Here is a 24,922-nt window from a genome sequence, read left to right as displayed (position 1 = left end):
GAGCCTCGGCGTCTAGAAGTGGAGCAGGAAGTGTCCAAGGAAGGAGCAGGAGGTTCCGCCCTTTCCTTCCTCCGCGTCGGCGCGCTCCAGCGGTGGCAAGCCTGCGCGGCCGGCTAGCGGGGACGCGTCCCGGCGGTGAGTGCGGCCGGGCCCCTACGGCCCGCGCCGGCGCCCTCCCGCCGCCTCTCCCAGCCCCAAGCACCCCGGACTCGCGGCCCCGCGGCCCCGGACCGACCCCGCGCCCCCGTCGGCCCCGCGCGCCCCCCATCCCGGAGCCAGTGGTTGGGGCTCTGCGGGCGGGGAGATAAGGCGATATCGTCTTTCAGGGTCCTGCATTTCTTTCTGTTCTTCCCTCCCAGGTGGAGTCGTGGATTTCTGGATGAGCTGGAGACGTGGCTCGGCTGGCCAGGGACGGAGTCGGGCCCAGCAGAGAGCCCGCCTCGGGAAGGACACCGGGAGGCGGGCTGGGAAGGATGAGGGACGGCTGTGGAGACGAACGCCGCAGTAGGAGCCATTGGAGTTAGACGCCGGGAAGGAGTTCCAGACGGTGTGAGGTGAGGAGCCGGGAGCTGGCTACTCCGGAGACGCGCGCGCGGGGTGTGCGTGCGCGCGCTGGGAGGGAAGCGGGAGAGGGAGAGCGAGGAAAAGCTCTCTCTTCCCCTGGCCTAAAATGCCCTCCCTTTCCTTGCTGCTGATCCCGCGCTGTCCCTCCTCCATCAGCTGCTTTAAGCCCCGCCCCGCTCCACGGGAATCCCGTGTTCGTTCATTCTTCAGGCATCACTCCTGAGCCTCCTACCACCAGGTGCCTGGGTGACGAAGAGGAGCGCCACTGTCTGATTAGGGCTGGTTCCCAGCGCACACTGAGTCTGAGGGTGGGGCCTGGGTACCCTAGGTTGGGGCCGACCTGGGAACCCAGAGGCCCTGCCGTTGTGTGGTGGCTGAGCTCAGGGACTTTGGGGGGCTGGTTCCAAATGCAGGAGCAGGCACTGAAGGAAGGTTGCCATGGGGCAGGCTCTAAGGTGCCCAGCCAGACTTCTTGAGTCCTTTTCTGCTAGTCTGTTTTCCATTGGAAAGCAGAGCAGTCCAGACACTTGGTTTTTCTGACTGCTATTCCGTGGCTTTGTGGTTCTTCCGGTCTTCCTGTGAAATTGGAGCGGGACCTGCATTCCACAGGGGACCCTTAGGACCCTGAGCTGTCGGGGGTTAAGGTTAAGAAGGGGCGCCTCATACAATCTGGGTATGGAAGTCCAGTGACTACCCAGTGATCTCACGGCCTGAGAGAAGGGGAGGGACTTTCTCTGGGTCCCATAGTCTCTAAGTAGTGGCATTTACTCCATTTTTTTTAATTATTTATTTTAGAGATAGAGGAAGGGAGAGCTAGAGAGAAATATTGATGAGAGAAAAACATCTATCTGATGCCTCCTGCACGCCCTCTGCTGGGGATCCAGCCTGGTTCATTGGTTGATGCTCAACCACTGAGGACACCGGCCAGGCAGTACTGGTATTTATAAATGCACAGCATTACTTCTCTCCTGGAATCTGAGGTGTGGCTGTCACTTTTAACTGTCCCCCTTTTTTTTGTTGTTTTTGACTGTCCCATTTTTTGTTGCTTTTTTAATCCTCATCTGAGGATAGGTTTTTATTAATTGATTTGAGAAAGAGAGGAAGAAAGAAACATTGGTGTGAGAGAAACATGGATCAGTTGCCTCTCATACACACCCCAACTGGGGATTGAACCTGCCACCCTTTGGTGTACGGGACAACGCTCCAACCTACAGAGCTGCACTGGCCAGGGCTTGTCTGGGTATCTTCTTGGCCATGTGCTTCACCCTTGTCTCTCAGTGCAGACTCTATGGGTCAGAGCTGGTTCTGGCTGTGTGGATCCAGCAGGTCCAGAACCAGTAGTCTGCCCTGGCCGTTAGCAGTGTGGGTTTCCCTTCCTCAACATGCCTTCATGGTTCTTATCTGGAACATCTGTCTTTGTCTTTCCAACTCATGTTGTAAAGGTCTCAAGGGCAGGAACGGTGACTTTGGCTCAGAAATCCCAAGATAGCAGCCTGCTTAGCTCGGCCCTCTTGGGTTTTCTCCAGGAGGATCTGGCCACCGAAGGTACCACAGAGTCTTATTCCTTCTCTCTCCTGCATGTAGCCCTGTCATTGTCCTGGGATGCTCGGAATGTCTTTGTCACATTGAAAGGACACCACTTTTCTCCTGGACTCCCTGCCTCGTTTGTCAGGTTGACCAATTAGGGGGACCATGCAGTGATGCTGTTGGGGGTGGCAGTTCCCTCCATTTGTGTAAGGACCAGTCACACTGACACTTCTCACATGTCCCAGGGCTTCTCCCAAGGGCTGGTCCTTAGGCCTTGTCACCTTCCCCATCACCACCCTCCACACCTACTCACAAGAGACCAGAGTATTGAAGCCAGTGATTTCTGTTTGAAAATAGGGTCGTCTTCTGCTGCTGACCCCCATCAAATCCCATCATGCCCACAGCCCTGTGTCCCCGAGTCTTGGCTCCGAAGGAAAGTGAGGAGCCCAGGAAAATGAGGAGCCCACCGGGAGAGAGCCCTGGACCCCAGGGCGAGCCTCCCAGCCCCGAATCTTCCCGACGCCTCTTCCGCCGGTTCCGCTACCAGGAGGCGGCGGGCCCCCGTGAGGCCCTGCAGCGCCTCTGGGACCTGTGCCGGGGCTGGCTGTGCCCCGAGCGGCACAGCAAGGAGCAGATCCTGGAGTTGCTGGTGCTGGAGCAATTCCTAGCCATCCTGCCTCGCGAGATCCAGGGCTGGGTGCGTGCCCAGGAGCCGGAGAGCGGAGAGCAGGCTGTGGCTGCTGTGGAGGCACTAGAAAGGGAGCCAGGGAGACCCTGGCAGTGGGTGAGTGGAGCAGCTGCTCTGGGCTGGCTGGAGGTTGGGAGGAGAAGAGGGTAAGAGCCTCCACACACACACACACACACACCTTCCCCGTCCCCTGGCAGGGATGAGGAATTCTCTCCAGAGCTCTTGCTTTGGTGAAGTACACATGAGTGTTGGTTTCTCAGTAGAGCAGATTATATTCCCTAAAGGCTCTAACTAGGAAGATAAGTCCTTCCCCTTTACAGCCCTGTGCAAGGCCTGGGCTGAGCCTCCAGTGATCAGCTGTGGAGGTGATGGTCAGTAGGCCAAGGGAGGGAGTTTGCACAGCCTCTGGCCCTTGCTGGCTAGGGACCCCTCTGTGAGTCCTGAAAAGCTCTTTCTGGGATTGCAGCTCAAGCACTGTGAGGACCCCGTGGTGATTGACGATGGGGATGGCCCTCTGGACCAGGAGCAGGAGCGGCTGCCAGCAGAGGCCCAGAGCCACCTTGCAAAGAGCCAGGAAGCCCAGCCAGTGGCCCTGCCCCAGGGCCCTGGGCTCCCAAGCAGACTGCCAGGCCAGCTCAGCGGGGACCCAGGTAGGGAGTCTGGGGCGGGGGGCAGGCTGGCCTTTGTACCCCACCTTGTGCCTTAGAGGTGACTCTTGACCTCAGTAGGTCTCTCCTATCCCCTGAGGAGCCATAAACAACTTTCAAGGTCTGAGTTCCTCCCTAGAGTGATGGAATCAGAATTTCCTGAGGGTGTCTGTTCTTTTCATGGTGCCCCATTCATTCAGAGGGACCTCTGTCTCCCAGTGCAGACTCTGTTGTAAGGGGCTGTCTTTGAAGCTGCACCATCTTCTCTCTGTGAGGGTGCATTTCTGGGCTTTGTCATTTTGTGGGGACAGCTGGGCACTATTGGCTGTCCCAGTAGGGCTGTGTCAGAAACCGAGTGTGGCCATATCCACTTGTCTCCCTGAACCTCTCTTTCCCAGCAAAACAGCCTCTGATCTCAGGCTTGTTATGATGCTGCAAGGAAATACAGAAATAACTCTCAGAGGGAACAGGTTGGTGTCTCAGGGTTTGGGGCTTGAATGTCACCTAGCCATGTCTAAATATCTGTACAAAGTGTGCTGGTGGCTTCAGGCAGGTGGTTTTGGCACCAGGTACACTTGATGTTGAATCCTCTCGCTATAACCCAGGGCAGCTTCTAAACTCTGCAAGCCTCAGTTTACTGGTCCATCCAAAGGAGGTAATCATTACTCTTATTGGGTTTCTTGAGGATTAAAGGATTTTATCCATAAAATGCTAAGCAGTCATGATTATCCGTTGAAGTAATCCTGTGGGAAGATGTGCTGCCCTGGGGTTAAGTGACCTCTGTGGTGTGAGGGTTGTTCTGGGCAGACTTGCTACATTGTGCTGTAGATAACAGATGAAAGGAGGGAGGTGCCAGAGGAGAGAGTATTCTTGAGATTCACAGTCGTCCTTAACATTGTCATAAGTTTTTCAGTTAAAAAAAAGCATATTACATTTCTTTATGGGTTAAACTATATTGACTTCTGTATAAAACAAACTCTTCAGCCTCCCCTTGGTTGAAAGTCCAGATAGTTTTTTAGGACTGTCTGAACAAAGTCCCACAGACAGGGCAGCTTAAACAACAGACATTTACTTTCTTCTAGTTCTGGAGGTTGGAAGATCCAGACCAGGTGTCAGGAGGGCTGGTTCCTTCTGAGGCCTCTCTCCTTGGTGTGTGAATGGCCATCATCTACCTATGTCCTCATGTGTTTGTCCCTTTGTGTGTGTCTTAATCTCTTTTTAAAATAAAATTTACTATTTTAACTATTTAAAAAAATTTTTTAATTGATCTTAGAGAGAGGAAGGGCGGGGGGGGGGGGGGGAGAAACATCAATGTGAGAGAAAAACATTGATTGGTTGCCCCCTGCATGCCCTCTACTCGGGATTGAGCCTGCAACCCTGGCATGTGCCCTGACTAGGAATCAAACCTGCCACCTTTTTTTTTCTTCTTTAAATATTTTTTTATTGATATCAGAGAGAGAGGGAAAGATAGAAACATCAATGATGAGAATCATTGATTGGCTGCCACGCCCCCTACTGGGGATCAAACCCACAATCCTAGCATGTGCCCTAACAGGGAATCGAACTATGATCTCCTGGTTCATGGGTTGATGCTCAACCACTGCACCACACCAGCCGTAAAACCTGCCACTTTTTGGTGTACCAGCCAGGGCTTAATCTCTTCTTATAAGGACATCAGTCATATTGGGTTAGGGCCATCCTAAAAATTTTGTTAACTTAATTACCTCTTGAAAGATCCCCATCTCCAAATACAGTCACATTTTATGGTCTTAGGGGTTGGGACTTCAACATGTGAATTTGGTGGGGACATAATTCAGTCTAACGACAAGCTGAAGGGAAGCAACCATTAGTCCAAATAAACACTGCATGTGCAGGCAGCTTGTGATATGCAGGTTGTAGGTAGCAAGAATGCCCTCAGAAGTAGCTGCCCCAGCCTAAGCTGGTGCTTCTTGAGGAAGTTCAGAGATAAGCCAGTTACCACTGATAGGATTCTGGTCCAAAGACTCAGCTCCTCCATTTACCCTGAGCAATAATAAGTGGACAAAGGAGCCATGATGAGTTTATTACTAGGAAGACCTTAAAGACTTAAAGTGATTTGTTTTTGGGATGAGCCACCAGCAAAAACCTTGTAGTTCCTAATCTTGAAAATCTTCCCAAAACGCTAAATCTGACTTAAAGGGTAAAGCTTTCACAATGATTTGTAAAAGTGTCCGTGTACTCATGTCCCATGGGAAAGGTAGGGAGAGGCTGTCATTCATCCCTCAGAAGGTGGCAGGTGTGAGAGAGCAGAATGAACTCGCCCCTCACATCCACACCCACCCTGCTTGAGCTTTCCCCAGCAGAGTGAGAAGGTTGCCTCCCTCGGGGACCCCCAGTGTCACTGCTGGCTAAGTTGTCTCTTGTTCTGCCTCCTGTTTGGACCCTTGTTCTAAATAGTTACACCTTTCCCTGCTGCATCTTGGTGAGAAATGGTGGCTTCTGTGTTAGCTTTGAGGCTGATTTAACATGTGACCAGGATCAACCTTCAAAAGACCAAGAAACGATAGTGCAGCTTTCCAAGTCTTATTCTGTGAAAGGAGCACCTTTTGAAACAACTTATTTTCACATGGCTGCACCCTGGGCAAGGTATGTGGCTCACTGCTTACAGAAGCCTGAGCAAGGTGTAGTTGCCCATCAGGGAGAGAAGTCTGTTGGAATAGCAACCCCTGCCCCCAGGCCTCAAGGTCAGGCTAAGGGAGGTGGTCCCAGTTCTATACTCTGCACTTTCTAGTGGGCTTCAACAAGTGCTTCTTCTGGGAGGGTAAGAGGGGGCATAACAGGGACACAGTGTTCTGGAGTTTACAGTTTATAAACTTCCAGGTGTATACATTTCTATGACCCTGGAGCCCCACAGTAATTTTCATTGCTGGCAGCTCTTACTGATGTCTTGACTCAGAGCTCTAACCTCTATTTTCCCCATATTTCGGATCATGAAGTTGAAGCCCCTGCATCTTTGGGAAGTTACATTGCGACTTGGTGGCAGGGCCAACTCAAGCCCAGGCATTCCCTGTCAAAGTCTCCCTTGTTGTGTTTGAAAGCAAAGTTTGCCCAAAGTTTTTTTATCTGCATTATCTTGTCCTCCCAGGTAAGAAAAGAGACCCAGGGTTATGAGACACCCTTTTCTCATCTCTTTCAGTTCCTCAGGACCCATCCCTCCTTCAGGAAGTGAGCATGAGGGATGGACAGCAGATGACCTCTCTCCAGCTGCCCCTGGTGAGTAACTTCTGCAAGAACCCTTGAAAACCCCACTTTGCCTCTCTGTCAGCTACAGGGAAGCTTTGCCAGGATCTTGGCCAGCTTTCTCTCTGCCACACAGGCTGTTCAGCCCCTGTCTAGAAAAAATAAAAGGACAGATGTGAGTTTATGTGACTCCTATCCCTCCTCCTGCCCCATAATCTGGGCTGCTCACCATGCTGGCTGTGCCGTCACCTTTGGGAGCCTGTGTGGACAATGGTGGTGGACAACAAACATCCTCGAGTCCCCATCTCTCTTCCTCTTGGCATCTTGGTGTCCCCTCCAGTGAAAAAGGGGAGGGGAAAACGTAGATTTCGTTGGTACCGTCACGTAGCCATGCAGAGGGCTGTTAGGGGGTTTCCACGTAAGCCTTACTTTCTCAGGTGGTGGGAGCTGTTTTTGGTTTAGCAGGTGTCTTCACTCACCTCTTTCCATCCCAGTTTCTGCCTGGGGCTGACCACACCCCCTTAGTTTCCCTACTGAACACTTTCCTTTCGTTGCCATGAAATTCAGTTATTACAAGAATGTTGGTGCTGTAAAGGGGTGGACCCTGTTGCTACTGGTTCTCAGCAAATGGAAGACTATCTGAAGGACAGCAATTTGTTCTCTGCATAGTGCATTTAGCAGGACTTTAAACTTGAGAGGGGGTTCAGCTCAGAACGAGAGGGAATTTGCTGGGCACATGAAGTGGGGGGTTGTCCATTCCCTTGGAGCTGTACCCCTGGAACACAGCACGTGCTGATACCTTTGACCAGTACAACTTGCAAAGTGATGCTATGAATTTAGTATCTATTGAGTTTCAGTTGTTCACCTTTGAATTTATCCAGGTCCCTGTAGATGCCACAGTGAGCAGAAGAGACAGATTCTGATAAATCAGTGCTCTGTATCACTCCATTGAAGATTGTTTCTGCCCAATGCACTAAGTCACCATCCTGAAGGTCTTATTTTTTAGGGCTTTTTCTTTTGAAGTTTTAATTGTAAAATACAAATAACAAAATTTACAATTCTAACCATTTTTAATGTACAGTGGTGTTTTTAAATGTTCAGTAATCTTAAGTATATCCCATTGTTGTGCAACCAATCTCCAGAATTTTTTCATCTTTCCAAACTGAAACTCCTCACCCATCAGTAACAATTCCTCATTCCCCCATACTGCTGGCCTGGCACCCACCGTCACACTCACTCTAGAGAGCACATATGTGGACCACACAGCATTTGTCCTTTGGAGTCTGGTTTACTTCCCTCAGTGTAATGTCCTAAGGCTCATCCATGATGTAGCCTGTGTCAGAATTCTCTCCTTCGTGAAGGCTGAATGATATTTCGTGGTGTGTATGTAATCCATTGTACTTATCCATTCATTCTTTCTAAAATAAAATATTTTTACTGATTTTTAGAGAGAAAGGAAGGGAGAGAAACATTGATGTGAGAGGGTAACATTGATTCGCTGCCCCTTGCAGGCTCCCCACTGGGAATTGACCTCAAAACCCTGGCATTCCTGACCAGGAATCTAACCAGCAATCTTTTGGTGTACGGGACGATGCCCAACCAACTGAGCCACACCGGCGAGGTCATTTCATTCTTTGATGGACACTTAGGTTGCTTCCACCTTCTGGCCACTGTGAATAATGTTGCTATGAATATAGGTGCATTTATTTATTTATTTTTTTAGGTAATCATAGATTCACCTCAGATGTAAGAAATAACAGATACAATACAATGTCATAAGCAGCATACTGACAATAATACACACAGGATACAGAACATTTGCTTTCAGAAGCATCCTTCCTATTGCCTTTTTCGGCCATACCCACTGCTCTCACTCTAGCCTCTCATTGGTCTCTGATAACCGTCTGATAGTGTTGTTTAAGAACATTAAGTAGGTGGGTTCATACAGTACTAGTATGTCACATTTGGGTATGGACTTTTTAAAAAATTCATTGTGGTGACACTGGTTAACAATTATCCAGGTTTCAGGTGCACAATTCTACAACACATCATCTGTACACTGTATTGTGTGTTCATCACCCCAAGTCAAGTCTCCATTTATCCGTCCTAAAACTTACTCCCTTTCCTCTAGTCCCCCTCCCCTCCTCAGTACACACTATTATCGCTGTCCATAAGTTTCTTCGTTTGTCTCCTTTTTTAAAAAATATATTTTATTGATTTTTTACAGAGAGGAAGGGAGAGGGATAGAGTTAGAAACATCAATGAGAGAGAAACATCGATCAGCTGCTTCCTGCACACCCCCTATTGGGGATATGCCCGCAACCAAGGTACATGCCCTTGATCGGAATCAAACCTGGGACCCTTCAGTCCGCAGGCCGACACTCTATCCACTGAGTCAAACCAGTTAGGGCCTCTGTTTGTTTTTTTTCTCAATCCCTCCACCTAATATTCAGACACCCCCCCCCCCAAAACCCCCCCTCCCCTGCTGTCAGTCGGCTCTCTATCTATAAGTCTGTCTCTGTTTTGCTTGTTAGTTCATTTTGTTCATTAGATTCCACATATGAGTGAAATCATATGGTACTTGTCTTTCTCTCATTGGTATATTTCACTTAGCATAATGTTCTTCAGGTCCATCTATGCAAAGGGTAAGATTTCCGTTTTTGTTTTGTTTTGTTTTGTTTACAGCCAAGTAGTATTCCATTGTGTAAATGTACCACAGCTCTTTTTATCCAGCCATCTACTGATGGATAGTTGGGCTGCTTTAAATCTTGGCTATTGTAAATAACACTGCAATGAAAATAGGGGTACAAATATTCTTTCGAATTAGTGCAGTGGTTCTCAACCTTCTGGCCCTTTAAATACAGTTCCTCATGTTGTGACCCAACCATAAAATTATTTTCGTTGCTACTTCATAACTGTAATGTTGCTACTGTTATGAATCGTAATGTAAATACCTGATATGCAGGATGGTCTTAGGCGACCCCTGTAAAAGGGTCATTCAACCGCCAAAGTGGTCATAACCCACAGGTTGAGAACCGCTGAATTAGTGTGCCTTGTTTCTTCTGATAAATTCCCAGAAGTAGTGGAATCACTGGGTCATAGACAGTTCCATTTTTAATTTTTGAGGTAGCTCCATAATGTTTTCCATAGTGGCTGCACCAATCTGCATTCTTACCAACAGTGCACATCCTCGCCAACACTTGTTTGTTGATTTATTTGTGCTAGCCATTCAGACAGGCATGATATGATATCTCATTGTGGTTTTAATTTGCATTTCTCTGATGATGACTGACATTGACCATCTTTTCTTATGTATATTGGCCATCTGTGTGTCCACTTTGGAAAAGTGTCTGTTTAGGTCTTTTGCCCATTTTTTAATTGGATTGTTTGGTTTTTTGGTGTTCAGTTTTATAAGTTCTTTATAAATTTGGGATATTAACCCCTTATCAGATGTATCGATGAATATTTTTTACCATTCAGTGGGTTGTTTTTCATTTTGTTGATGGTTGCCTTTGCTGTGCAAAAAGTTTTTAATTTGATATAGTCCCATTGTTTACTTTTCTTTTGTTTTCCTTTCCCGAGGAGACATATCAGAGAAAATATTGCTATGAGAAATGTCCGAGATTTTACTACCTATGTTTTCTTGTAGGATTATTATGGTTTCAGGTTTAATATTTAAGTCTTTGATCCATTTTGAGTTTATCCTTGTGTGTGGTGTAAGAAGTTGGTCTAGTTTTATTTTTTTGCACATATTGTGTCCAGTATTTCCAACACCATTTATTGAATAGACCAGAGGTCCTCAAACTTTTTAAACAGGGGGTCAGTTCACTGTCCCTCAGACATTCCACACATGCGCACTGCGGGCCCGGGACGAGTCGGCTGCTAAGCAGGACAGGCAGCGGCGGCAAAAACACCCGGCGGGCCGGATAAATGTTTTCGGCGGGCCGCATGTGGCCCGCGGGCCATAGTTTGAGGACCCCTGGAATAGACTATCTTTAGTCTATTGTATGTTTTTGCCTCCTTTGTCAAACATTTTTTAAAAATATATTTTTATTGACTTCAGAGAGGAAGCGGGCAGGAGAGAGAGAGAGAGAGAAACATCAGTGATGAAAGAGAATCATTGATCAGCTGCCTCCTGCACACCCCTCACTGGGGATCAACCCACAACCCCAGGGGTCCTCAAACTTTTTAAACAGGGGGCCAGTTCACTGTCCCTCAGACTGTTGGAGGGCCGGACTATAGTTTAAAAAAAAAACTATGAACAAATTCCTATGCACACTGCACATATCTTATTTTGAAGTAAAAAAACAAAACGGGAACAAATATAGTATTTGTATTTGCATGTGGCCCGCGGGCCGTAGTTTGAGGACCCCTGCACAACCCAGTCGATGCTCAACCACTGAGCCACCCCAGCTGGGCTCCTTTGTCAAATATTAATTGACCCAAAGGTGTGAGTTTATTTTGGGGATCTCTATTATATTCCATTGATTTATATGTCTGTTTTTGTGCCATTACCATGCTGTTTTGATTACTATGGCCTTGTAATATAGTTTGATATCAGGTAGTGTGATTCCTCCAGCTTTGTTCTTTTTTTCTCAAGATTGCTGTTGCTATTTGGGGTCTTTTGTGGTTCCATATAAATTTTTGGAATATTTATTCTAGTACTGTGAAATACGCCATTGATATATTGGTAAGAATTGCATTGAATCTATAGGTTGCTTTGGGTAGTATGGACATTTTAATTATATGTTAATTCTTCCTATCCATGAACATGGTATGGTATATGCTTCTACTTATTTGTATCTTCAGTTTCTTTCTTCAGTGTCTTATAATCTTCCGAGTACAGGTCTTCTACTTCTTTGGTTAATATTATTTCTGGGTATTTATATTTTTTTTTTAAGCGGTTGTGAGTGATTTGGTTTCCTAGTTTCCCTTTCTGATAGTTTATTATTCTTTTTTTTTTTTTCTGTTCATTAGATTATTTATTCCCTTGATTTTTAGATTCACTTGTTGATAGATGTGTGTTTGTTGTTCATAATTTGTATCTGTACCTTTTTTTTCTTCTTCCTCTTCTTAAAGGATACCTTTCAGCATTTCATATAATATTGGTCTGGTGATGATGAACTCCTTTAGCTTTTTCTTATCTGTGAAGCTCTTTATCTGACCTTCACTTCTGAATGATAGCTTTGCTGGGTAAAGTAATCTTGGTTGTAGGTTCTTGCTATTCATCACTTTGAATATTTCTTGCCACTCCCTTCTGGCCTGCATAGTTTCTGTTGAGAAATCAGCTGACAGTCGCATGGGTACTCCCTTGTAGGTAACTAACTGTTTTTCTCTTGCTGCTTTTAAGATTCTCTCTTTGTCTTTTGCTCTTGGCATTTTAATCATGATGTGTCTTGGTGTGGTCCTCTTTGGATTCCTCTTATTTGGGGTTCTATGTGCTTCCTGGACTTGTAAGTCTATTTCTTTCAGCAGGTAGGGGAAGTGTTCTGTCATGATTTCTTCAAATAGGTTTTCAATATCTTGCTCTCTCTCTTCTTCTGGCACCCCCATAATTCGGATGTTGGTACGCTTGAAGTTGCCCCAGAGGCTCCTTACACTATCTTCATATTTTTGGATTCTTTTTTCTTTTTGCTTTTCCGGTTGGGTGTTTTTTGCTTCTTCGTATTTCAAATATTTGACTTGATTCTTGTGATCCTCTAGTCTGCTGTTTGAACTTTGTATAATATTCTTTATTTCAGTCAGTGTATGCTTAATTTCTAGTTGGTCCTTTTTCATAACCTCGAGGGTCTCACTAGATTTCTTGAGTGTCTCACTAAATTTATCGGTGGTTTCTAGAAAATTCTTGAAAAACCTTATAACCGTGGTTTTGAACTCTATATCCAGTAGTTTCTTTCCTTCATTTCTGTCATTTGTGACCTGTTTCTTTGTCTCTGCATTTTTTATGCTTCCCTGTGTTGATAGAGTGGCTTTGTGTGCTAGGTGTCCTATAGGGCCCAGTGGCTCAGCCTCCCCAATTACCTGAGGTGGACACTCTTGGTGCACCCTTTTGTGGGCTTTGTGCACAGTCTTGTTGTAGTTAAGCCTTGATTGTTGTAGGTATCACTGGGAGGAATTGACCTCCAGGCCAATTGGCTGTGAGAATCAGCTGTGTCTATGGTGGGAGAACTTCTGTGCTGGAGACACCCTTAGGGGCAAGACTTGCTTCAGTGGGGCTTTGGTGCTCACTGAGTCTGCCCCCTGAATGTGTCCCTTATGGATCTGAGGAGTTGTAATCTGGATGGTCCCACTCTGACCACTGGGTACACTGGCTCTTGGATCTCTAAGGAGGTGCTAATTTAGCCTCTGCCTGAGGCTACCCAGCAGGAGCTATGGAGAGATCTGCAGGTTCCTCTTCTTTGTTTGGGGGTTGGAGGTGCCCAGATGAGGCCCAGCTGTGATGCAATGCAAGCTGCTGTGGGGCCTTGGGCCTTCTTTTGGATGTTCTGGGTCTCTCTGACCCAGCTGCAGTTTGTTAGGTAATTTTAGATTGCTAAGGGCCAGGCCATTCATATGCAAAAGCCTCTGTGCTCAGCTTGGGTGGGGCAGGGTCTCAGGGAATCAACAGGGCGGAGCAAACAGCTATGGCTGATCCTCAGCCCAGCCCTAAGAGGCCCCAGGTCTCAGTGTCCCATGGTAATCGCTGCAAGCACCTCTGAGAGAAAGCCACCCTCGAGTTCCGACCAATGCCAGACAGTCCAGTTTCTCCCCGTATGTCCCCAGAGATTCGCCCAGAACTGGAGTTCAGAGCAGTTGGGAGCTTGTGTCTCCCTCCCGATTGAAAAAAACAACCACGGCGTCAGTTGCCAGCCCTTTCCATGTGCGCCTCTGTACCTCTGCACTTTACTTCCGCACCTCCTCTGAGTCTCAATGTGCTTTTCTCTTTCCTTCTAGCTGTAGAATTTCCACTCAGCCAGCCTTCCTGTGGTTCTGGATGATGTCCGTTTTTTCTTTTAGTTGTATTTTTGAAGTGGTTGTGGGAGGCAGCAATTTCCAGTGTTTGCCTATGCCGCCATCTTGGTTTTCCTCCTCCTGATAGTCTATTATTGGTGTATAAAAAATGCAACTGAGGAATTTGCACATGGCTCGCCAATTCTGCAAGTTTTGTAATGCAATCCTTTCTTTTTCCTAATAAATACTTTTCGGTGATGGAGGAAAAAAAAGCAACTGATTTCTAGATATTAATTTTGTGTCCTGCTACTTTACTGAATTCATTGATCAGTTATGGTAGTTTTTTGGTGGAATCTTTAGGGTTCTCTCTATTCAGTATCATGTCATCTGCAAATAATGACAATATCACTTCTCCCTTTCTAATTTGAATGCCTTTTATTTCTTCTTGTCTGATTGATATGGTTAGGATTTCCAGTACCATGTTGAATAAGAGTGGTAAAAGTGGACATCCATGTCTTGTTCTCTATGTTAAGGGAAATGCTTATAGTTTTTGCCATTGAGTATGATTTTGGCTGTGGGTCTGTCATAAATGGCCTTTATTACATTGAGGTATGTTCCCTGTATTTCCACTTTGCAGGGAGTTTTTACATAAGTGGGTGCTCTATTTTATCAAATGCTTTTTTCTGCATTTATTTTCTTTTTTTTTTCTGCATCAATTTTAAAAATATATATATTTTTAATAATTTCAAAGAGAGAGAGAAATAGAAACATTAGTGATGAGAGAGAATCATTGATCGACTGTCTCCTGCATGCCCCACACTGGGGATCAAGCCAGCAACCTGGGCATATGCTCTGAACCTTGACCTCCTGGTTTATAGGTTGACACTCAACCTCTGAGCTATGCTGGCTAGGCCTTTTTCTGTGTCTATTGATATAATCATATGGCTTTTATCTTTCATTTTGTTTATGTGGTGTATAATGTTTATTCATTTCCATATATTGTAACAATCTTGCAGGCTATGGTTTTCAATCAGCATAATTCTGTGGAGCTTCAACAAGTGTTTTCCATGTGTCAGTAGTCCGTTCTGTTTTTATTACTAAGGAAAGACCCCATTCTATGGATGTATCACAATTTGTTGAACTATTCACCTGCTGAAGGAGATCTGGGTGGTTTCCAGTTTAGGGCATTTTGTATAACGTTGCTGTAAACATTTTTGTACAGTTTTGTGTGAACATCAGTCTTCATTTCTCTGGGGACACATGCCCAGGTATGCATTGTTGGGTTGTCTGGTATCTTTTTCCAAAGTGACTGTACCATTTTACATTTCCACTATATTCCCCACATCCTTGCCAACATTTGATGTTGTCACTGTTTTTTATTTAATTTAATTAATTAATTTATTTCCTTATTGCCATTTTCAGGGACCTTAATGACTTCAGTGTCTTTAAGGCTCGTAATATGACTTTATTATTGCCAGCTTTGTCTAAATTTCTGCAGAAACACATTCAGGTAAGCAGACTTACTGGCTGGCTTTCACCATTTTTTATTTTAGCCATTCTGATAGATGCATACTGATATCTCCTTTGGACTTAAATTTGAATTCTCTAATGGCTAATGAAGTTAGATGTCTTTTCATGTGCTCATCTGCAATCTATATCCTCTCCATGAAAGGTCTCTTTATGACTTTTGTCCATTTTTTTTTTTTTAGTTTATTGTTGAAAGTATTAGATGTCTCCCCTTTTTTTTCCCATTAACTCTCTCCACCCCACACCCACCCCTCCCAGGCTTTCACCACACTATTGTCCATGTTCTAATTGTCCATTTTGGTTTTTTTACTGTTGAGTTTTGAGAACTCTTTATATAGTCTACATACTTGTCCTTTGTTGGATGTATGTTTTGTAAATACTTCTTCTCATCCCATCCATTTCACAGGGTCTTCAGCAGGGCAAAAGTTTTAAATTTGGGTTGTTAATCAATTTTTCCTTCTAAGGATCATGCTTTTGGTATAAAGTCTAAGGATTCTTCACCTCGTTTTAGATCCCAAAGATTTTCTATGTTTTTTCCTTTAGTTATCCACTTTACATTTTGGTCCAAAATACATTTAAGTCTATAATCTGTGGTCCATTTGCATTTAAGTCTATATCTCTAATTTTTGTATAAGGTGGAGAATTAGGTCACAGTTTGTTTTTTTGTTTTGTTTTATTTTTGCTAGTGGATGTCCAATTGCTTCGGCCCTCTTGGCAGAAAAGTTTGTTTCCACTGAATTGCTTTTATTCTCTTGTCAAAAATCAGTTGAGCATATTTGTGTGGGTTATTCTTGGGTTCTCCGTTTTGGTCCATTGATGTATTTGTTTTTCCACTAATAGAACATAGTTTATATGTGGACTGGCTCCTCTTATTTTATTCTTCTTTTTTAAAATTATGTATTTTCATTTCTTTGCTTTTCTCTATGCATTTTAGAATAATCTTGCCCATATCTGCAAAAAATCCCACTGAGATTTTGTTAAACATGTGTGTCAATTTAGGGAGCATTGACATTTTTACTATCTGGGTCTTGTGATCTATGAATGTGATATGCCTTTCCATTCTCTTTGATTTCTTTCATCACAGGTTGGTGGTTCTCAATGCACAAGTTCTATACATGTTTTATTATACATAAGTACCTCATTTTTTAAGCAATTGCAAATGGAATTATATTTTTAATTTTGATGACAATATAATCATTTCTAGTATAAGAAACACAACAGATATTTGTATGTTTATTTTTTATTCTGTGACCTTGCCGGATTCATATACTGTATCAGTTTTAAGGAGTGTTGTGTTGTTGTTTTTTTATGTGTATTTGCTTGTTTTTAAATAGAGTCCTGGATTTTCTTTGTAGACAACCATGTTATCTGCAAATAAGGACAGTTTTATTTCTTTCCAGCTTTTATGCCTTTTTTTTTCTTGCCTCATTCCATTGGCTAGAACCTCCAGCACAATGTTGAATAGCAGTGGTGAGAGAGGATTTCCTTGACTTGTAGCTAGTCTTAGGGGGAAAGTGTCATCTCACCATTAAATATGCTGTTAGCTATAAGTTTTTGTAAATTCTCTTTATCAAGATGAAGCACCTCAATTTTTTCCCCCTGAGATTTCTTATTGTGTATGGGTGTTGGATTTAATCAAAGTCTTTTCTGCTTCAGTTGATAATGAACATGTGAATTTTCTTTAGGCTGTTAATGTGCTGGATTGTGTTGACTGATTTTTAATTATTGAACCAGCCTTGCATTCCCTTATTGTCATGGTATAAAATCTCTTTATATATTGCTGAGTTTTGTTTGCTATTATTTTATATCTGTTCAGGAGTGAAATTAGTCGGTGTTTATTTTATTGTCTTTGTCTAGCTTTGGTTTTAGGGTAATACTAGCTTCATAAGATGAATTTGGAAGTTTCCCCTCCTCTTATTATAAGAGATAGTGCAAAATTGGTGTTAATTTTTGAACACTTGTTAGAATTCTCTAGTGAAATCTATGACCTGGGAGACTTAGAAGGGGTGTAGCAGAAGTGGTATTCTTTTTTTTTTTAAGTTTTTTTTTGTTTGTTTGTTTTTACTGATTTGAGAGAGGGAGAGATAGAAAAGAAACATCAATGATGAGAGAGAATCATTGATTGGCTGCCTCCTGCATGCCCCACCTTGGGGATCAAGCCCACAACCCGAGCATGTGCCCTGACCGCATGTGCCCTGACTGGGAATCGAACTGTGACCTCCTGCTTATAGGTCGATGCTCAACCACTGAGCCACACTGGCTGGGCTCTAAGTTATATTTTAATTATAGGTTCAACATCCTTAATGGGGGCTGTTCATACTATCTACTTCATAGTAGATGAGCTGTAGTGGTTTGTGTGTTTCAAAGGATTGGTTGTTTTCATCTTAAATTATCAAATTTATGCATGTGGAGTTATTGGTGGTATTCCATCATCATTGTTTCATTGATTTTTTTTTCCTACTGTTTTTGTGTTTTCAATTTTATTGAGTTTTTGTCTCATCTATTATTTCTTCACCTTGCATTCTTTGGGTTTATTTTACTGTTCCCTTTCTAGGTTCTTGAGGTGGAAAGCTTACATTAAGAAGCTCGAGGTGGGACTTTCCTTCTTATGTAAGCATTTCTAATGCAGGCATGTTAGTACCATAAATGTCCATCTTAACACTGCTTTAGTTACATCCCACAAATTGTAATAAGGTACATTTTTATTTTTATTAATTTCAGTATATTTTGTATTTCTCATGAGCCGCCTTCTTTGACCTAAGGATTATTTAGAAATGTGGTTTCATTTCCAAGGCTTGCAGATTTTCCTCTGAGCTTTCTATTATTGATTTCTAGTTTGATTCCATTATGATCAGATAATACAATGTATGATGTCAGTACTTTTAGATTTTGAGGGGGAGTTCTTCTCTCTTTCTGGGACCTCAGTGGCCCAGTGTGTGGTCTGTATTGTTGTATGTTCTGTTGGTATTTGAAAGGAACGTATATTCTGTTCTCATTGGGTGTTCTGTAAATGTTGATTAGAGCCTATTGGTTGATGCTGCTATTGAGTTTTCTATATCCTTCCTGACTTTCTGTGTAGTTGATTGTTCTTCCAGTTCTTGAGAGAAGGGATGTTGACATCTCCAACTGTAGTGATTTGTCTGTTTCTCCTTTCGGTTCTGTCAGTTTCTGCCTTTGCAGCTCTCTGTTTGGTGCATATGCATTAGAATTGCTACTCACATATTACATGTATATTTAGAAATGTCTTCTTAGGAGATGAACCCATGGTGCAATCACTCTGGTATCTTTCTCCACATCCCCCACATCCTTGCAAACATTTGCCAATAACCAAATGTTATAATAAACTAGAGATTCAGTGCACAAATTTGTGCACCAGTGGGGTCCCTCGGCCTGGCCTGCAGGATCGGGCCGAAACCGGTTCTCTGACATTCCCCGAGGGGTCCCAGATTCTGAGAGGGTGCAGGCCAGGCTGAGGGACCCCACCGGTGCATGATCGGGGCCAGGGAGGGACGCAGGAGGTTGGCCAGCCGGGGAGGGACTGCACGAGGGCTCCAGGGTGTCCAGCCCATCTTGCTTAGTCCCGATCGGCCAGGCCCCAGCAGCAAGCTAACCTACCTTTTGGAGCGTCTGCCCCCTGGTGGTTAGTGCACATCATAGGGACTCGTGGACCAGTCAACAGTTTGCCCCCTGGTGGTCATTGCACGTCATAGCGAGCAGTTGAGCTGCCTTCGCATACATTAGCATATTGCGCTTTGGTTGGTTGAACGGACGACCAGACACTTAGCATATTAGGCTTTTATTATATAGGATGGGTAATTTAATAATTTAATATGAGCCCTTCCTTTTCCCTCCATGGCTTCTGTTCAGTAAATTACTAAATTATCCATCTATAATAATAAAAGCATAATATGTTAATTAGACCGGATAGCCGAATGACCTTCCAGATGTCATTCCAGACATCCTTCTGTATGAAGCCACAGCAGCAGGGGATGAGACAGAGGCGGTTAGGGCGATCAGGCAGGCAGGTGAGCAGTTAGGAGCAAGCAGGCAGGCAAGCGGTTAGGGGCGAGCAGGCAGGCGAGTGGTTAGGGGTGATTAGGCAGGCAGGCGAGCTGTTAGGAGCCAGCAGTCCCGGATTGTGAGAGGGATGTCCCAGATTGTAAGAGGGTGCAGGCTGGGCTGAGAGACACCCCCCCCCCCAACATGAATTTCGTGCACCAGGCCTCTAGTTTACTAGTATTATAATTTTCTTTTTGCTAAATTCTACCTTTTTTTGGCATTTGCTCCTTCTTTTCCTTTTAATTAATTATTATGTAACATATACTCTCCATCTTTTTACTTTCAACCTGCCTACATCATTGTATTTGAAGTGAGTTATGTTTTTGTTGTTTTTATATTTTTTATTTCAGAAAGGAAGAGAGATAGAAACATCAGTGATGAGAGAGAATTATTGATCAGCTGTCTCTGCACGCCCCACACTGGGGATTGAGCCCGCAACCCAGGCATGTGCTCTGACCAGGAATTGAATCTTAACCTCCTGGTTCATAGGTCAACACTCAGCCACTAAGCCACACTGGTCGGGCTGAAGTGAGTTTTGTTTAAATAGCAGACACAGGTAGACCTCATATTACTGTGTTTTCATCAATATCAAGGCAAGACCTTCCACAGGCAACAACATTATTACTCACTGAGGGCTCACATGATGGTTTGTATTTTTTAGCAATAAATTTTTAAAAAATTATGGTATGTACATTGTATTTTTAGATTATGCTGTTGCACACTTAACAACTACAGTGTAGTGTAAACATAACTTTTATATGCTCTGGGAAACCAAGAAGTTCATGTGACTCGCTTTATTGCGATATTTGCTTTATTGCAGTGGTCAGGACCCACAAACCTCAGTATCTTTGAGGTATGCTGTAGTTGAGTCATATTTTTTAATCCACTTCCAGTTGCTGTGTTAACTGATGTATTTAGACCATTTGTATTTTAACATAATCATTTATTGACATGTTAGGGCTTAAATCTGTCTTTTCCCCCATTTGTTCTGTTTTTTATTTCTCTGTTTTTTTGTTCTTGCCTTCCTATGGGTTACTCGAACATTTTCTATAATTCCATTTTGATTTACATAGTGTATTATTGAGTGTATTTATTTATATTTCTAAAGAAAAAATATTCAGTGATACTTGTTTAAAGATGGTAAGGCAAACTGTTCAGGACCATTGTGGTAGATGTAGGGACCTCTGCAGTGAGATTTTACAGTAGGGGACAGATACTGGGTTCAACTCCAAATATAGACAAAAGGGAATTTATAGCCAAGGAGCAGGATTTGGAGTCAGTGAATAGAAAATTATTAAGAGGAAACATCAGGGCATAAGGGGGACTTTTGGGTGTTTCTAATGTGGGGGCGAGTTCCCCTATATTCACAAAGAATTCTCAAAGAGAGCATGGATCCCACAACCTAAAGACTCCGTCCTGCAAGACTGCATACCCCTCTTCCCATTTGAGACACTAGTCACAAGCTCAGGTTGTCACCTATCTTTCTGACTGACTGGCTGTAAATCAGAGATTCCTACAACCCCCCTTCTTGGGTTGATTAATTTGCTAGAGCAGCTCACAGAACTCAGAGGAACATTTTACTTACTAGATCACTGGTTCATTATAAAAGAACTAGAGGCCCGGTGCATAAATTCGTGCACAAGTGGAGTCCCTCAGCCTGGCCAGCGATCCAGGAGGTTGGCTGTGTGAGTGCACTGACCACCAGGGAGCAGCTTCTGCGTCTATTCCCCAGTGGTCAGTGCACATCATGCATATAGATATGACTCAAGAATAGCCAGATGGAAGACATGTACAGAGCAAGGTATGTGGGAAGGGGGAAGGGGCTTCCATGCTCTCTGAGCCACCACTTTCCCTGCATCTCCACGTGTCCACCAATTGGCTGTTGGCTGTTGATTCAACCTCTAGCTTCTCTTCCTTCTCTGGAGTTTGGGGGAGGATGTGGGACTGATAGTTCTAACCCTCTAATCACTGGTTGGTTCCCCTGGCAAACAATGCCCCATCCTTAGGTAGGGTTCAAAGTTACCACACTAACATAACTAAAGACACCTTTGTGGCTCTCATCACTTAGGAAATTCCTAGAGTTTCAGGAGCTCTGTGCCAGAAAGTGGCATAGACCAAATATAAATCACATCACAGTGGGGATTCTGGCTAAACTGACCTATCAGGATTCTTGCTGAAGACAGGCCAGTGTTATCAATGTCATCTGGAAGTGGTGGAGGGAAAGGAACTGGATCAGAAATTCAGGATGATCAGATATGAAGGGTGGATTTTTACTAGGAAGTGCACAAATGAGCCCAGGATAGGTTTAAGAGCCTAAAGTTTGTCAACCAAAGAATATTTGTCAGTATGGCATTTTTATTTATTTATTTTTTTCAAGGCCACCAAAAATTTTGGTTGCCTTCCAAAAAAAATTGGGAGAGAGATAATATAGCATTTTTAGAGATTACTCTGATATTACATTATATATGCATAACCTACCACACCCTTGACTTCTCTTTCACCCTTTCCCTTTCTAACATAATCAATTTAAATAGTTTCTGTAACACATTTAGAAGCATATTCCAATGTTACAAATTTTGCTTTAACTGTCAAACCTTATTTAGAAAACTTAAAAGGCAAAGGAAAGCCTGTTGCATTTACTCATATTTTGGCTTACCATTTTCTTCTGTTCCACATTTCCTTCCTTCATTGTGGGGGGGAGGGAGAAATTTTCCTCTGCTATTTTAGGTTTGTTCGATTTGTCTACTAATTAAATCTGCATGAGACAGATTAGCAAGAGGAAATAACCAAATTTAATACGTACAGGAACCCCACACACATGAGAGTTTCTGTTGCCGTAGGAACCAGTGGGTCAGATTTCTTAGACTCGAGTAGGCATGAGGTTCTTGGGGTACCACTGAAATGAGCACTCTAAGAAGCCCCCACGGGAGAGTGAGGTGTGGTAGAGGACTTTATTTTCATGGTGTTACATTCCTCAGGTTGCAAAGTCCCATGACCCTTGACCCGATCCTGAAAAAGGTGCAGCTGGGGTTCCAGTAGAGCCAAAAGGAGGACCAGTGTCCAGAGCTTCTGTTCCATGTTGCAGCTGGGTCCAGTTCAACAGCAGTTAGAGTCCATGAGCCATGTGGGCACAGAGGAGGGCATCCCCTACAACAGGAGTCACAGGAGCACAGGCAAGCAGGAGAGGCAAGAGCCAAGGGGGTAAAAACCAGGAGGGAGTGCCCCTTTGTTAATCCTCACCTGAGGATATTTTTCCATTGATTTTTGGGGAGAGTGGAAGAGAAAGGGAAAGACAGAGAAACATTGATATGAGAGAAACACATCGATTGGTTGCCTCCTGCACCGACCAGGGCCCAGGCTAGGGAAGAGCCTGCAACCAAGTTATGTGCCCTTAACCGGAATGGAAGCCGGGACCCTTTGGTCCACAGGCCATCGCTCTATCCACTGAACCAAACCGGCTAGGGCGAGAGAGTGCCCCTTTGTTCAGAGGTTTAAATATTCAGGTTTCCAGGCCTTGTAGTTGACCACACCTACGCTGGTGTGACTGACAGGCACTTTTCCACTCAGATCTTACTGGGCACGTGTCCAAACTGCCTTTGTTCAGTCCCTTCTCCCATCCGTCAGCAGAGAACGGACTTGGAAAGTGTTAAATTAGCAGAGCTGTATAAATGGCATGCCTATATTAACTAGTCTTTACTCCTTTACTGTTAAATAATAGCCAGGTTATTGTAACAGTATCAGTTCCACACAGAAAGATAAAATGAAATAGATGTGACATTCTGAGATAAGGGAGCGGTCAGACACCTGGAGCTACAGGGGGAGGAGGGTCATTGCAGGACAAGAAGAGCAGGTGTTCAGTAATTAGAAGTTAGTTTGCCTGCCCTATAGAGAGCTCAAAAATAGTTATTTCTGGTGATAATTATTATGGGCAAGGCCCCAATTTAAATTCTTCATGGGAGAATGTCTCCTGAGCCTGCATGGCCTCAAATGCCTTTAGTTCAAAGCAACCCACATGCAGAGTGGCCCACCTTAGGCACCTATTCTGAACTCCTTTAATCATTTTCTTTCTGTTTAACACATTTCCTTCTGCCATTCTTTTAGGTTAAGTTTGCTGGTGGCAAATGCACTTTTTTGGATTCATCTGAGAATGTCCTGATCCCTCTTCATTCTTGAGGGCTGTTTTCACTGGAGGTGGTATTCATGGCTGACGGTTTCCTCTCACTTGGGAATATGAGCCCTTCCTTTTCCCTCCATGGCTTCTGATCAGAGATTGGCTGTTCTCTGGATTTCCTTTTCTCCTAGAGGAAAGATAGTGTTTTTTTCTCTGGTGACTTCTAAGGGTTTTTTCTTCTTTTCATCTTTAGTTTTCAGAAGTTTATTATGATGTGTCTTGGTATGGATTTCTTTGGATTTTTGTTTTGGGGTTCTTTCTACTTCTTGAATCTGGCTTTATGTCTCTTTCTGAATCAGGAAAGTCGAGCCATTTTTCTCTTCAGGTGCTTTTTCAGCCCCACCTGCTCTTTTCTCAGGATTCTCAGTACACAGATTTTATAAGTTTTACACGTACCTTACACTCTGTTTAAGGTTTTGTCTATTTTCTCTCTGTTGTTCAGTTGGACAGTTTCCCTTCCTGTCTTCAAGTTGATCCTTTTCTCTGTCCCATCAATTCTGCTGTTGAGTACATACATCCCCTGAGCTCTTTATTTTAGTACACTCAGACCTCGGAGATACTGTACTTCCGATCCAGACCACCACCAGGAAGCAAAATTGCAATAAAGTGAGTCACATAATATTTTGGTTTTCCAGCTCATGTAAGTTATGTTTACACTATACCAAGGTCTGTTAAGTACAATAACATTGTTGAAAGAAACAATGTACATAAGAAAGAAACACTTGGAGTGCGGGTGAATTTCCCGCCAAAATATAAGATGGCTCTGTCTTTTGGTTTTGTTCCATCCACCAAAAGGGTGGATTACAAACAAATATTTGGTAATACGCAGTTACAATCGGCCCGAGTTTACACGTTTCCCGCACTCCACCGCAAATCTATATGAACCGAGTTAAAGACGGCTCCCTCGGAGTACGCGCAATTCACGCGAGCCGACTTAACTCGTTTCCCGCACTCCAAGTGTTAATTTATAAATTTCTTATTGCTAAAAATGCTAACCATCATCTGAGTCTTCAGTGAGTCATAATCTTTTTGCTGATGAAGGGTCTTAGCTTGGATGTTTATAGCTGCTGATTGATAAGGGTGGTGATTGCTGAAAGTTTGGGTGGCTGTAGAAATTTATTTTTTTAAATTACAGTTGACATTCAATATTACATTCATTTTAGGTGTACAACATAGTGATTAGACATTTATATAATTTATGAAGTGATCCCCCTCATAAGTCTAGTATTCACCTCACATCATAAATAATTACAATATTATTGACTATACTAGAGGCCCGGTGCATGAAATTCATGCACTGCGGGGAGGGGGGGGGGCAGGGGGCTGTCCTTCAGCCTGGCCTGCATCCTCTCTAATCCGGGACCCCTTGGGGGATGTTCGACTGCTGGTTTAGGCCCAATCCTGGGGATTGGGCCTAAACTGGCAGTTGGACATCCCTCTCACAATCCTGTACTGCTGGCTCCTAATCACTCGCCTGCCTGGCTGCCTGCCTGGTGCCCCTAATTGCCCCCCCTCTCGCACCCCCTCGAGCCAGCCTGATCTCCCCTCACTGCTCTGCATGCCAGCTTTGTTGCCCCCCCCTGCCAGCCT

At 44.1% G+C, this 24,922-nt stretch overlaps 1 protein-coding gene and 1 non-coding gene across 7 annotated transcripts in view; one reads left to right on the top strand and one right to left on the bottom strand.

The window, feature by feature from the left end:
- Positions 1-77: 77 nt before the first annotated feature.
- The window catches only part of ZNF496 (zinc finger protein 496), a 66,560-nt gene continuing 41,715 nt past the window's right edge, over positions 78-24,922 (top strand). For 2 of the 6 annotated variants that reach the window (XM_014465606.2, XM_014465603.2), the window contains exons 1-6: positions 78-135; positions 360-554; positions 2,007-2,109; positions 2,449-2,875; positions 3,246-3,429; positions 6,602-6,678. In XM_014465606.2, coding sequence (XP_014321092.1) covers positions 2,486-2,875; positions 3,246-3,429; positions 6,602-6,678 — 651 coding nt within the window. In that variant the 5' untranslated portion in view covers positions 78-135; positions 360-554; positions 2,007-2,109; positions 2,449-2,485. Of the gene's footprint in view, positions 136-359; positions 555-1,359; positions 1,502-2,006; positions 2,110-2,448; positions 2,876-3,245; positions 3,430-6,601; positions 6,679-24,922 lie in introns of all 6 variants that reach the window. The other 4 variants (XM_023763828.1, XM_014465604.2, XM_023763830.1 and 1 more) reach the window with 4 other exon arrangements.
- On the bottom strand, positions 14,980-15,109 carry LOC111828222. The gene has a single exon (XR_002832026.1). It is a non-coding gene; the product is annotated as a small nucleolar RNA SNORA33 (small nucleolar RNA).

The sequence above is a fragment of the Myotis lucifugus genome, unplaced genomic scaffold, assembly GCF_000147115.1.
Source record: "Myotis lucifugus unplaced genomic scaffold, Myoluc2.0 scaffold_302, whole genome shotgun sequence".
Lineage (NCBI taxonomy): Eukaryota > Metazoa > Chordata > Mammalia > Chiroptera > Vespertilionidae > Myotis > Myotis lucifugus.
This window is presented reverse-complemented; position numbering and strand designations above follow the sequence as displayed.